This window comes from Sus scrofa, unplaced genomic scaffold (assembly GCF_000003025.6).
Source record: "Sus scrofa isolate TJ Tabasco breed Duroc unplaced genomic scaffold, Sscrofa11.1 Contig2094, whole genome shotgun sequence".
In the NCBI taxonomy this organism is placed as follows: Eukaryota; Metazoa; Chordata; class Mammalia; order Artiodactyla; family Suidae; genus Sus; species Sus scrofa.
In genome coordinates, this window is record NW_018085018.1 from 225467 (window position 1) to 240015 (window position 14549).

General features: G+C 42.0%; 1 protein-coding gene across 4 annotated transcripts in view; it reads left to right on the forward strand.

The window, feature by feature from the left end:
- Positions 1-1110: 1110 nt before the first annotated feature.
- The window catches only part of TFCP2 (transcription factor CP2), a 63656-nt gene continuing 50217 nt past the window's right edge, over positions 1111-14549 (forward strand). For all 4 annotated transcript variants that reach the window (XR_002341152.1, XM_021081711.1, XM_021081712.1 and 1 more), the window contains exon 1: positions 1111-1948. Coding sequence is in view for 3 of the 4 variants with exons in the window: in XM_021081711.1 (XP_020937370.1) it covers positions 1827-1948 (122 nt within the window). In the remaining variant the exon portion in view is untranslated. The remainder of the gene's footprint in view (positions 1949-14549) is intronic.

A 14549-nucleotide genomic window follows, 5' to 3' on the forward strand; every position in this document is an offset into this window, starting at 1 on the left:
AAAGAGAGAGGACTCTGGCTGAAACTGTGGGCATTCTGTGAAATTCCTGTCAATCTCTGTCGTTTCCTTCTTTCCTTTTTTTTTTTGTCTTTCTCTTTTTAGGGCCGCACGAGAGCATATGGTGGTTCCCAAGCTCGAATCAGAGCTACAGCTGGTCGGGCCTACACCACAGCCAGAGCGAATGGGGATACCAGCTGCATCTGCAACTTACACCGCGGCTAAAGGCAATGCAGGATCCAAGCTGAGTCTGCGACCAACACCACAGGTCACAGCAACGCCGGGCAACGCCAGATCCTTAACCCACCAACCTGCAACCTCATGGTTCCTAGTCGGATTCGTGTCCCCTGCGCCACGACGGGAACTCCCATACCATCATGTTTTAAAAACTTTCACCTAGGAGTTCCCGTCGTGGCGCAGCGGTTAAGGACTCCGACTAGGAACCATGAGGTTGCAGGTTCGATCCCTGGCCTTGCTCAGTGGGTTCAGGATCCGGCGTTGCCGTGAGCTTGGTGTAGGTCGCAGACGCAGCTCAGATCCCAGGTTGCTGTGGCTGTGGTGTAGGCCAGCATCTAGAGCTCCGCTTAGACCCCTAGCCTGGGAACCTCTATATGCCGCGGGAGCGGCCCTAGAAAAAGGCAAAAGACAGAAACAAAACAAAACAAAAAAACAAAAAACTTTCACCCATCACATACTATCCTGTAGGAAAGTATTAGGGAGAATGTGGAAGATAAAAAGACTATTGAAGGAGTAGGATTTTAACAGTCTTGACCTCTGGAGAGGTGAGTTTAAGGAGAGAGTATTCCAGGAGAAAACAAGCGTTTATTAGGAGCGTTTGTGTAACAGTCAAGAGTCAGCCAGGGATCGATGTGGGTTCAGTAAGACTAGAGTGAAGATTCAAACCGCGCCCTAGGGCGCTGACCCGACACTTTGCAGACGCCTTAACTCAGGTAGTTGCAAGGAGGGACGTCTAAACGAGGCCACCTGACGCACGCAGCGTCCTTTTCCAGATCGCCCTGCCCACCTCCGGGGGCGGAGAGCCGTGGCGTAACCAGCCTATCTTGACTGCCGAGGTCAGCGAAGTTGCTTCTTCATTGGCTAACGTCAGTGTGACGTCACGGTCGCCGGACGGACGAAGGAAGAGGGCGCCATGATTGGTTGGCGCTGGGGCGGCGGGCGGTGGAGGAGCCTGGCGAGTCAGGGTTTCAAGCCAGCGCTGGGCTTTCTCCATCCTTATTTCGAGGCCCTGGGGGGGCTGCAGAGGGCGGGGAGTCAGCTCAGCGGAAACCTAGATTTGGTTCTAAGAGCCGTAGGAGTGAGAAGGGGTGACCGGAAGTGATCTTGGGACTGACCGGAAGCGAGGCCTGGAGGGGGAAGAGAGAGTGGATCCCGGGAGGGAGGGGGCTACTAGCAGAAAGGGGCGGGGGAAAAGGTGCAAAAGCGGCGTGGGAGTGCTGAGTAGGCGGCGGGTTGCTCCTGCGATTCTGTTTGGAAAGTAGCGAGTGACCACCGCGAGCACAAGAGAGTGCGAGGAGTCCAGGGTTGCCTCTTGGCAGTCTGGAAGAGTTAAGTCAAAGGGCCCTCTCTTTGCTGCAGAGAGCTGGTGGGTAGGGGTTTTGGAAGTCACGGAAGCCAAGAGCGAGGACTCCAGGGTTCGGGAGATTGTGTGGGCTTTGGGGGTCGGGCTTGGGGGTGGCTCCTGGGTACTGCGTGGAAGATCTTGGTTTGTAGTTTTCTACAGTTCTTGCAGTCTTGCCCCCGTTGGGTAGAATCACACTACTCGCCTTTCTACAAGAAACGGTGTCTTCTGGGGCAAGGAAGGAGCCAGGATGGCCTGGGCTCTGAAGCTGCCTCTGGCCGATGAGGTGATTGAATCCGGGCTGGTGCAGGACTTTGATGCTAGTCTATCCGGGATCGGCCAGGAACTGGGTGCTGGTGCCTATAGCATGAGGTGAGTGAGATTTTCCCAGACCCTGCACCTTTTGAATAACAAAGGCAAGATAGAGAATGCGGGGGGGGGGGGTTTGAATAGAGTTAGAGAATCTCTCTGCAGTTAGAGAAGAGGAACTTACTTCTTTTGTTGTTATGAGTAGTGAATATTGTGCTAGAAATGGAAAAAGAGATTGTAGGCAGTGTCAAGAAGAATGACTCTTGATTAGGAACCAGATGAATGTTGAGAGGCTGTTGTGCCAGTAGGGGTGACTTGGAGACTTTGGGGGGGGTGGGTAGGTTGCACTAGACTTGTCTGGAGAGGCCACATTGAACATATGAGACATGTTTAGGGAGTTGGAATTTCATGATGAATATGGATTGACTGCTTGTTGGGAGAAAATGTGAGACCTTAATGAAGTCCACACACCTGCTTGTCTTAATCTGCTTTAAGGCTTTACTCAATTCCAGGGTTTCTCACTTTTGAAACATAAGCTGTAAATGAAAAGGTGCCCCAAAGAGTTTTTAGATGCTTCTAGACCTTCATATATCAAGCCAAATATTGATAATAAATAAAATTTTCCTTTGAAAGCAACATAACTTCCCATGTAATTTATTTGCATTGGGTAGTGTTCCCCCAGTATAGTTTGTTTCATTTATAAGGTGTTCTGGAATCATGTCTGGAAATGTCAAAGCATCTGCATTTTAATGTTCAATGGAATATAATTGAGTTTCCACATGCATTGTAAGACTTAATCTAAATGAATCGAAGAGATATTAGAATTTAGCTCTTTAATTAGGTTTATGAGTTTATTGGGGGAGGATGCCTTTTACGGGGAAAGTGGACAAATTTTGCATTCTGTTAGTGAGCTTCCTTCAGAGTTATAAAAGTGAACTTCCTTTCTTTAGCCCCACTAAGCCAAAGTGGACTTTCTTCACTGAAGTAAAATTATGGGCTAGAACTTAACATTTCATCTTTAAGAACCTTTGCTCACAATTAGAATAATAAAGGCTGTCCTTGAAGACATTTTAGTGATTTTTTTTCAGGGAAATTTGAGTTTTATCACAAAATGCTCTTAATCTTGAGAAATTTAATTTTGTCTGTCCTTGTTTACCTAAGTCTTGCATAAAAATAGGGATTAACTTGGTCTGAAAGTAAATGTCCTGACCCTGAGTTTGCATGTCAGTATCTGACATAACTTTTGATCATTTATGCTGTTGTTCATGGAACGATTACTACAGCAGAAAGTTTTGTCTCAGTTATTGGAGTTTAGGATGGAGATAATTAAATATAACTGTGCTTGTTCTAAAAATAGTTTAACACCTTCTATAAACATTTGGGCCTCTACAGTGTGCTCTCTTTACCATGCAACCTTATATTTATGAGTGCTTTCCTATCACACCCTCACAAATCTTAGAATGACTTGATTATTTACACATTTAGTTTTTTTTTTTTTGTCTTTTTGCCTTTTCTAGGGCCACTCCCATGGCATATGGAGGTTCCCAGGCTAGGGGTCTAATTGGAGCTGTGGCCACCAGCCTATGCCAGAGCCACAGCAATGCCAGATCTGAGCCGTATCTGTGACCTACATCACAGTTCACGGCAATGCCGGATCCTTAACCCACTGAGCAAGGGAAGGGATCGAACCCACCTCATGCTTCCTAGTTGGATTCGTTAACCACTGCACTCAAATCCTCAGGAGTTTTCAAACATCATTTTATGTTTCCCTCACAGCACAATGTGCAAAAGCTTTTTTCTTCTTACAGATTTTTTTCTTTGCTCTTTTTCATGCATTCTGTTGCTCTTAGAGTTCTCTTGTCTCTTACACAAATTTAATCATTTGCATTGATCTGTATAATTAGATATTAGTTCTCAAGCTTTAGTATTTATGAGAGTCATCTGGAATACTTATAAAAAGTAATTTCCATTGTCCCATCTTTGGTGATTGTCTGGGGCACAGAGCAGAAATCTGATTTTTTAAAAAAACAGGTTTTTAGGTGATTTTGATTTGATGCACATAGCCTGGGGACCACATTTTGAGAAACACTGACTGGAGGAATTGCTGTACTCAAAGACAGAGTCTTTGCTCTCCCTGTTTCTTCTTTTAACTAAACCTGTGGTTGCTTTTCCTACACCTTTGTTAGGGAAAATGTTCTTTGACAAGCAATTTGTTTTTTTAAAGTATTTGTTTTACCCTCATTTGCTTATTTCTACTGCATCTTATAATGGTTTCGGTTCACATTTATTTGTCTCTCACTCTCTCTCTCTCTCTATATATATATATATATATATGTACGTATATATATCTTTTTTTTTTTTTTTTTTTGGTCTTTTTAGGGCCACACCTGCAGCATATGGAAATTCCCAGGCTACGGGTTGAATCAGAGCCATAGCCACTGGCCTACACCACAGCCACACGGGATCTGAGCCACGTCTTCGCAACCTACACCATAGCTCACAGCAATGCCAGATCCTTAACCCACTGAGCAGTGACAGGGATCGAACCCACATCCTCATGGATACCAGTCAGATTCGTTTCCACTGAACCACAATGGGAATTCCAGTCTATATTTTATAACGATCCATCTTAGCTGGATTTCTGCTTTTGATTCTTGATCTGTCACTGTATTCAGTAATTCTGAATTCTTAACATAAGTGGCCCTTTAGTAGTCTCCTTCCTTTTTTCCTCACATTTTAATACATGGCACAAACTTGATCGTTAAAATAAAGGAAATTCCCTGAAAACATGCTGAGTGAAAGAAGTGAATCAGAAAAGACTACATGTGATTCCATTCCTTTGAAATGTCCAGAATAGGCAAGCCTGTGGAGACAGAAAGTAGATTAGTGGTTGACCAGAGCCGTGGGGAAGGAGGGTGGGGAGTGACTGCTCCTGGGTACTGGGTTTTTTTGGAGGGAGGTGATAAACATGTTTTAAAGTTGTGGTGATGATTGCATATCTCTGTGACTACAGTAAAGAAATATTGCACTTTACATGAGTGAATTGTATCTTAATAATGCTGTTTTTAAAAAGAGTAAAGAAGTTTAAAATTTTGTTTAATATATTTTTTCACACATGTTGGAGGATAATGTGAAAAAGAGTCTGTGTAAATGTATAACTGGGTCACGTTGCTGTACAGCAGAAATTAACGGAACATTGTAAATCAACTGTAATTAAAAAAAATATATTTTTCTGGAGTTCCTGTCGTGGCGCAGCGGAGGCGAATCTGACTAGGAGCTATGAGGTTGCAGGTTCAGTCCCTGGCCTCGCTTAGGGGGTTAAGGATCTGGCGTTGTCTTGAGCCGTGGTGTATGTCATACCATACATCCCATGTTGCTGTGGCTGTGGTGTAGGCTGGCAGCTGCAGCTCCGACTCAACCCCAGCCTGGGAATCTCCGTATGCCGTGGGTGCGGCCCTAAAAAGCAAAAAATAAAAATAAATAAAATATTTTTCCCTTTCTTTTTTTAAGAGTTGAGGTGAAATTCATATAACACAAAGTTCACCATTTTAAAGTGAACAATTTAGTGGCATTTAGTATGTTCACAGTGTTGTGCAACCACCACCTCTAGTTCCAGAACATTTTCATCACCCCCAAAGAAAGCCCCGTACCTGTTAAGCAGTTGCTCCCTGTTTCTCCCTCTCTTCCCTCCTTGGTAACCACTAACATGCGTTCTAGCTCTATGGGTTTGCCTATTCTGGATTTCTCGTAAATGGAATTATATAATGTGTGGCCCTTTGTGAGCCACATCTGTGACTTACCCCAGAGCTCACGGCAATGCCTGATCCTTAACCCACTGAACGAGGCCAGAGATTGAACCTGCAACCTCATGGTTACTAGTCAGATTTGTTTGCACTGCGCCACAATGGAAACAATCCAACCCAGTCACACATACATATATACATTCCTTTTCTCACATTATCTTCCGTCATGCTCCATCATTAGTGACTAGATATAGTTCCCAGTGCTATACAGCAGGATCTCATTGCTTATCCATTCCAAAGGCAATAGTTTATGCATTATGTTTATAGAGGAAATGTTTATAAACATTTGTGAACAAGTTTCTGTGCATAGTTTTTTTCTGTTACCAATACTCCCTTTTTTCCATTTTTAAAAATATAATTAATTTACTGTTGTGCCAATTTTTGCTGTACTGCAAAGTGACTCAGTTATATATGTACAGTTTTTTTAATTTCATGGAACAGGAGTTCCCACTGTGGCTCAGTGGGTTAAGAACCTGACTAGTATCCATGAGGGCGCTAGTTCGACAGTAGGAACTCCAGGTTCTTTTTTTTTTAAATATTATATTCCATCGTAGTCTATCTCAGGAGATTGGATATAGTTTCCTGTGCTATGCAGTAGGACCTTGTTGTTTATTATATATAGGGTTTTTTTTTTGTTTTCTATTTTTGTTTTTTTCAGGGCTGCGCCCGAGGCATATGGAAGTTCTCAGGCTAGTGGTCAAATTGAAGCAGCAGCAGCTGCTGGACTATACCACAGCCACAGCAACACAGGATCCAAGCCATGTCTGTAACCTACACCACAGCTCATGGCAATGCTGGATCCTTCACCCACTGAGGGAGGCCGGGGATTGAACCTTCGTCCTCATGGATACTAGTCAGAGATTTGTTTCCACTGAGCCATGATGGGAGCAGACATAGTTTTTAATGACGTATAATTAACATAAAGCATTGTGTTAGTTTTAGGTGTACAACATAATTATTTAGTATTTGTATATTTTCCAAAATGATTACCACAGTAAGTCTAATTAACATCCATTACTACATATGGTTACAAAATTTCTTTTTTTTCTTGTAATGTGAACTTTTAGGGTTTAGTCTTTTAGCAGCTTAAAAATATGCAATGCAGTATTGTTAACTATAGTCACCACCCTGTACTAGGCATTTGTTTTTATTTCTCCTGGTTATATATCTAGGATTGGAATTATTGAGCCATCTGGTAATTCTACTCTTATTGTTGTCTTAATCTCAACTTTTTTTTTTTTTTTTTGTCTTTTTGCTATTTTTTGGGGCCACTCCCGTGGCATATGGAGGTTCCCAGGCTAGGGGTCGAATCGGAGCTGTAGCCACTGGCCTACGCCAGAGCCACAGCAACGCGGGATCCGAGCTGCGTCTGCAACCTACACCACAGCTCACGGCAACGCCGGATCGTTAACCCACTGAGCAGGGGCAGGGATCGAACCCGCAACCTCATGGTTCCTAGTCGGATTCGTTAACCGCTGCGCCATGACGGGAACTCCGGTTTTTTTTTTTTTTTTTTTTTTTAACTCAATGAGTTTTATTACATTTATAGGTGTACAACAATCATCACAACCAAATTTTATAGCATTTCCATCCCAGCCCTCAGTGCATCCCCCCACCCGTCAACCTGTCTCATTTGGAAACCATAAATTTTTCAAAGTCTGTGAGTCAGTATCTGTTCTGCAAAGAAATTCATTGTGTCCTTTTTTTAGATTCCACATGTAAGTGATAGCATTCGATGTTGGTGTCTCACTGTCTGACTGACTTCACTTAGCATGATAATTTCTAGGTCCATCCATGTTGCTGCAAATGTTAACTTTTTGGGGGGGGGGGAATTTAAAGAGTATTTTTTCAGAGCAGTTTTAGGTTCACAGCAATATTGCGAAGGTATGGAAATTTCCCATATACCCCAGCCTCTACCCATGCATAGCCTCCCCTGTTACCAACATGTCCCACCTGAGTGGTACATACTCTATAATTACATTGATGAGCCTACGCTAACACATCATAATCACCCAGAGTCCCTGGTTTGCCTTTGAGTTAACTCTTGGTATTGGATGCTCTGTAGGTTTGGACAAATATTTAAGGACATGTATCCATCACTACAGTACTATAAAGACTGTTTTCACTACCCTAAAAATCCTCTGTGCCTTGTCTATTCATTCCCCCACCCTTTGCTACTGTTGATCTTTTTAGTGTCTCCGTAGTTTTGCCTTTTTTCAGAAGGTCATATAACTGGAATTATATGGTATATAGCCCTTTTCACATTGGCTTCTTTCACTTACTGATATTCCTCCATCATTTCATAGCTTGATAGCCTCTCTTCTTTCTTTCTTTTAGCACTGAATAATATATCATTGTTTGTATGTCCCACAGTTTATTTATCCGTTCACCTACTGAAGGACATCTTGGTTGCTTCCAAGTTTTGGTGTCGTAAATAAAGCTGTTCTAAACACCTGTGTGCAGATAGTTTTCATCTAAGAATCTATTGCCAAATCCAAGATCCTAAGAATATACCCTGTTTTCTTCTGGGACTTTGTAGCTTAAGCTCTTATGTTTAGGTCACTCATCCATTTTGAGTTAATTTTTGTATCTGAAGTGAGGTAGGGGTCCAGCTTCATTTGTTTGCACGTGGGTATACGGTTGTCTCAGCCATTTGTTTATTTCCATTGAATGTTCTTTGTAGCCACACTGAAAATCAAATGGCCATACATGTGAAGATTTTTTTGTGGACTCTTAGTTCTGTTCCATTGGTCGATATGTCTGTTTTGCCAGTACCTCTCTTTGGATTACTGTAGCTTTTTAATAAGTTCTGAAATGGAAAAATATTATTCCTCTTATTTTGTTTTTCTTTTTCAGTTTTTTTTCTGTTCATACAAATTTGAGGGTAAGCTTTTCTGTGTCTGCAGAATAGGCTGCTGGAATTTTTTTTTTTTTTACTGCTCCGTGGCATATGGAATTCCTGGGCCAGGGATCAGATCTGACCACAATCATGACCTATGCTACAGTTGCAGCAATGCAGGATCCTTTAACCCACTGTGCTGGGCCAGGATCAAACCTTCGTCCTGGTGCTGCAGAGACGCCACTGATCCCGTTGTGCCACAGCAGGAACTCCCTCTCAGTGTTTTAGATTCTTATATTTGGGGGCTCTCTTGTTTGGGTGTGTACATGTTCACAGTTTTCTTGATAAATTGACTTTATGTTGGCCATGTCTGGGGCATGTGGAAGCTCCTGGGTCAAGGTCAAACCCAAGCTGTAGCAGCGACCTGAGCCACAGCAGTGGCAACCCTGGATCCTTAACCAGAGCTATCAGGGAACTCGTAAATTGGCCTTTGAAATCAATATAAAATGCCCTTTGTTTTTTTTTTTTTTTTTTTTTTTTTTTTTTTGTCTTCTTTTTGTTGTTGTTGTTGTTGTTGCTATTTCTTGGCGCTCCACGCATATGGAGTTCCAGGCTAGGGTCCATCGACTGTAGCCACCCTACACAGGCACGCACGATCCGGCCGCGTCTGCGACCACCACAGCTCACGCACGCCGATCGTTACCCACTGGCAAGGCAGGACCCCCGCCTCATGTTCTAGTCGATTCGTTACCACTGCCCACGACGGAACTCCTCTTAACATTTTTTAACTCAAGTTCTCTTTTGTCTGATAGTTGTACAGTCAGTCCAGATCCCTTTTTGTTACTATTTGCGTGGAATTATCTTTTTCCATTCTCTCATTTTCACCTTGTTGTGTGTTGTATCTAAAGTGAGTCTTTTGTGAAGTGTCTGTCATGGCGCTGTGCAAACGAATCCGACTAGGAGCCATGAGTTGCAGGCTCAATCCCTGGCCTCGCTCAGTGGGTTAAGGATCTGGCCTTGCTGTGAGCCATGGTGTAGTTCGCAGATGCAGCTCGGATCTGGTGTTGCTGTGGCTGTGGCGTAGGCTGGCAGCTACAGCTCTGATTAGACCCCTGGCCTGTGAACCTCCATATGCCATGGGTGCAGCCCTAAGGAGACAAAAAAATAAAAAATAAAAATACAAAAATACAAAAATTTTTAGAAAGTGCACCTTTTCTGAGCAGAATGTAGTTGGCCTTTTTTTCCTCTCATCTTTTCTGCCAGTCTTTGTTTTTAATTGGTGAATTAATCCATTTGTACTTAGTGATAGTGATAATGAAGGGTTTATTTCTGCTTTTGTGCTTTTTTTTTTACTCAATGAATTTTATTACATTTATAATTGTACAACAATCATCACAACCAAATTTTATAGCATTTCCATCCCCAACCCTCAGTGCATCCCCCCACCCGTCAACCTGTCTCATTTGGAAACCATAAATTTTTCAAAGTCTGTGAGTCAATATCTGTTCTGCAAAGAAGTTCATTGTGTCCTTTTTTTAGATTCCACATGTAAGTGATAGCATTCGATGTTGGTGTCTCACTGTCTGACTGACTTCACTTAGCATGATAATTTCTAGGTCCATCCATGTTGCTGCAAATGCCATTTTTTTTCCTTTTAATGGCTGAGTAATATTCCATTGTGTATATATACCACATCTTCTTGATCCACTCCTCTGTCGATGGACATTTAGGTTGTTGCCATGTCTTGGCTATTGGATAGAGTCCTGCAGTGAACATCTGAGTACATGTGTCTTTTCGAGTCATGGTTTTCTCTGGATAGATGCCCAGGAGTGGCATTGCTCAATCAAATGGTAATTCTGTTTTTAGTTTTCTGAGGAATCTCCATACTGTTTTCCACAGAGGTTGTACCAATTTACATTCACACCAACAGTGTAATAGGGTTCCTTTTTCCCCCACACCCTCACCAGCACTTAATTGTTTGTAAACTTTTTGTTGTTGTTGTCTTTTTTTTGCCATTTCTTGGGCCGCTCCTGCGGCATATGGAGGTTCCCAGGCTAGGGGTCCAATCAGAGCTGTAGCCGCCGGCCTGTGCCAGAGCCACAGCAACGCGGGATCCGAGCCGGATCCGAGCCGCGTCTGCAACCTACACCACAGCTCACCGCAACACCGGATCCTTAACCCACTGAGCAAGGCCAGGGATCGAACCTGCAACCTCATGGTTACTAGTCGGATTCGTTAACCACTGAGCCATGACGGGAACTCCTGTTTGTAAACTTTCTGATGATGGCCATTCTGGCTGGTATAAGGTGGTACCTCGTAGTGGTTTTGATTTGCATTTCTCTAATAATGAGTGATGTTGAACATCTTTTCATGTGTCTGTTGGTCATCTGTATGTCTTCTTTGGAGAATTGTCTATTTAGATCTTTTGCCCATTTTTTGATGGGGTTGTTTCTTTGTTATTGAGCTGCAGAAGGTGTTTATAAATTTTGGAGATTGAGCCCTTGTCAATTTTTTCATTTGCAAAGATTTTCTCCCATTCTTTGGTTGTCTTTTTGTTTTGTTTAGGGTTTCCTTTGTTGTGCAGAAACTTTTAAGTTTAATTGTCCCATTTGTTTATTTTTGTTTTTATCGTCATTACTCTAAGAGGTGGATCTGAGAAGATGTTTCTGTGGTTTATGTCAGAGAGTGTTTGGCCTATGTTTTTCTCTAAGAGTTTTATAGTATCTGGACTTATATCTAGGTTTTTAATCCATCTTGAGTTTATTTTTCTGTATGGTGTTAGGAAGTGTTCTAATTTCATTCTTTTATATGTGGCTGTCTGGTTTTCCCAGCACCACTTATTGAATAGGCTTATGCTGTTTGCTTTCTATATATTTTTTATTTCTTAATTCCTTCTTCTTTTGTGTTATATTTTTTCTGTTGTACTATTTTGTTTTCCTCTTCATTTCTTTTGTTTGTTTGTTTGTTTGTTTTTTCTTTTTATAGCCACACTTGCAGCATATCGAAGTTCCTGGGCTAGGGGTCAAATTAGAGCTGCAGCTGCAGGCCTCTGTCTCAGATTGTGGCAACATGGGATCTTTAACCCACTGAGCGAGACCAAGAATCAAACCCATATCCTCACAATCACTATGTCGGGTTCTTAACTTGCCGAGCCCCGTGGGAACTCCTTTTTTGTATATTTTAAAAGTTGGAGTTCTGTGGTACAGTGAGTCAAGGATCTAGCATTGTCACAACAGTGGCTTGGGTCACAGCTGTGGCATGGGTTTGATCCCTGGCCTGGGAACTTCCACATGCCATGGGCATAGCCCCCTCCAGAAGTTATCCTTTTAGTGTTTACTGTGGGGATTACATTTAATATCCTGAGTTTATAGCAATCTAATTCAAATTGGTGCTAACTTAGCTTCATGAACACACATTAAACTAGACTTATTGTGGTGATCATTTTGCAGTCTGAATATAAATCATTATGTTGTATACCGGAAACTAATATAAATGTCATATGTCAATTATATCTCAATTTTTATTTTTTTATTTTTTTTTAATCTCAATTTTTTAAAAAGAGCATACATCAACTCTGTTCCTTTCCATTTCCCTTCTTTATGGTGTTATTATCACAAATTATAACTTTATGCATCATGTATCTATTACTATAGATTCATAATTATTGTTTAATGCATTTGTCTTTTAAATCATAAACAAAAAGAGAATTACATACCAAAAATACAATATGCTACCTTGCATATTTATCTATGTAGACTTTGTAATGATCTTTATTTCCTTGTGTGACTTTGAGTTACCACCTAGAATTCTTTCATTTACTTTTAGCATTCCTATAGGACAGGTCAAGTAGTGATGAACTATCTTTTGTTGAGAAATGTCTTGATTTCTCCTTCATTGTAGAATTCTTGCATGATAGTTTTTATTTTTAGCACTTTAAAGATATCATCTGCTGCCTTCTGGCCTACCTTGGTTTCTTTTCTTTTCTTTTTTGAATTTTTACATTTATAGTTGTGCAATGATCATCACAATCCAGTTTTAGAGGGTTTCCATCCCACAACCCCAGTGCATCCCCCCACCTGGCCTACCTTGGTTTCTGATGAGATATTGGCATCAATCTCAGTGAGAGTCCCTCATATATGATGACTTATTTCCTTTCTGCAGCTTTGAATAGTCTCTTTGTTTTTCAACAGTTTGAATATAATGTGTCTTGGTGTGGAATTCTTTGGATTTATCGTCTTGAAATTTGTTGAACTTCTTGGATGTGTAGACATATGTATTTCATCGATTTGGTTCATTCTTGATTATTTCTTTAATTTTTTTTTTTTTTTTTTTTTTTTTTTTTTTTTTTTTTTGTCTTCCTCTCCTGGAATTCCCATAATATGTATGTTGGTACACCTTTTTTTTAAAAAGTTTCTTTCTGGAGTTCCCGTCGTGGCACAGTGGTTAACGAATCCGACTAGGAACCATGAGGTTGCGGGTTCGGTCCCTGCCCTTGCTCAGTGGGTTAACGATCCGGCGTTGCCGTGAGCTGTGGTGTAGGTTGCAGACGCAGCTTGGATCCCGCGTTGCTGTGGCTCTGGCGTAGGCCGGTGGCTACAGCTCCGATTCGACCCCTAGCCTGGGAACCTCCATATGCCGCAGGAGTGGCCCAAGAAATGGCAAAAAGACCAAAAAAAAAAAAAAAAAAAAAAAAGTTTCTTTCTTTCTTTCTTTTTTTTTTTATCTTTTGTCTTTCTTAGGGCCTCACCCACGCCATATAGAGGTTCCCAGGCTAGGGGTCTAATTGAAGCTGTAGCCATTGGCCTACACCAGAGCCACAGCAACACCAGATCCAAACTGCATCTGTGACCTACACCACAGCTCATAGCAACACTAGATCCTTAACCCACTGAGCGAGGCCAGGGATCGAACCTGCAACCTCATGGTTTCTAGTCAGATTCATTTCCACTGCTCTATGATGGGAACTCCTGTATATTGGTACACTTGGTGGTGTACCATAGGCCCCTTAGACTCTGTTCATTTTTCTTCATTGCTTTTTCTTTGTACTCCTCAGCCTGAGTAATTTCAGTTGTCCTGTCTTCAGGTTCACTGACTCTTTCTTTTGCCTGGTCAATCTGATATTGAATGTCTCTACTGAATTTTTAATTCCAGCTATTATACTTTTGTGTCTGGAATTTCTCTTTGGTACCCTTTCATACTTCTGTCTTTCTATTGCTATTCCATACTTGTTCATAGATTGTTTTGCTGATTTCCTTTAGTTATTTGTCCATAATTTCCTTCAGCTCTTTAAACATACTAAAACAGTTAACTTAAGTCTTTGTCTAGTATCTGGACTTGCTTGTGGATGGTTTCTCTCAATTTCTTTTTTCTTGTGAATGGGCTGTATTTTCCTTTGTCTTTGTAATGTAATGCTTCATAATTTTTTTTTTTTTTTGTCTTTTTTTTTTTGTTGTTGTTGTTGTTGTTGTTGTTGCTATTTCTTGGGCCACTCCCGCGGCATATGGAGGTTCCCAGGCTAGGGGTTGAATCGGAGCTGTAGCCACCGGCCTACACCAGAGCCACAGCAACGCGGGATCCGAGCCACGTCTGCAACCTACACCACAGCTCACGGCAACGCCGGATCGTTAACCCACTGAGCAAGGGCAGGGACCGAACCCGCAACCTCATGGTTCCTAGTCGGATTCGTTACCCACTGCGCCACGACGGGAACTCCCTGCTTCATAATTTTTTAAATCAAAGTGTAGTTGGTTTACAATTTTGTGTTAGTGTCAGGTGTATAGCGAAATCATTCAGTTATATTTTTTTCAGACTTTTTTTTTTCTTTTTAGGGCCATACCTTTGACATATGGAAGTTACCAGGCTAGGGGTTGAATCAGAGCTGCAGCTGCTGGCCTGTGCCCCAGCCACAACAATGCCAGATCCAGCCATGTCTGTGACCACAGCTCATGGCAATGCAGGATCCTTAACCCACTGGGCAAGGCCAGGGAACGAACCCACATCACTGTGGACACTATGTTGGGTT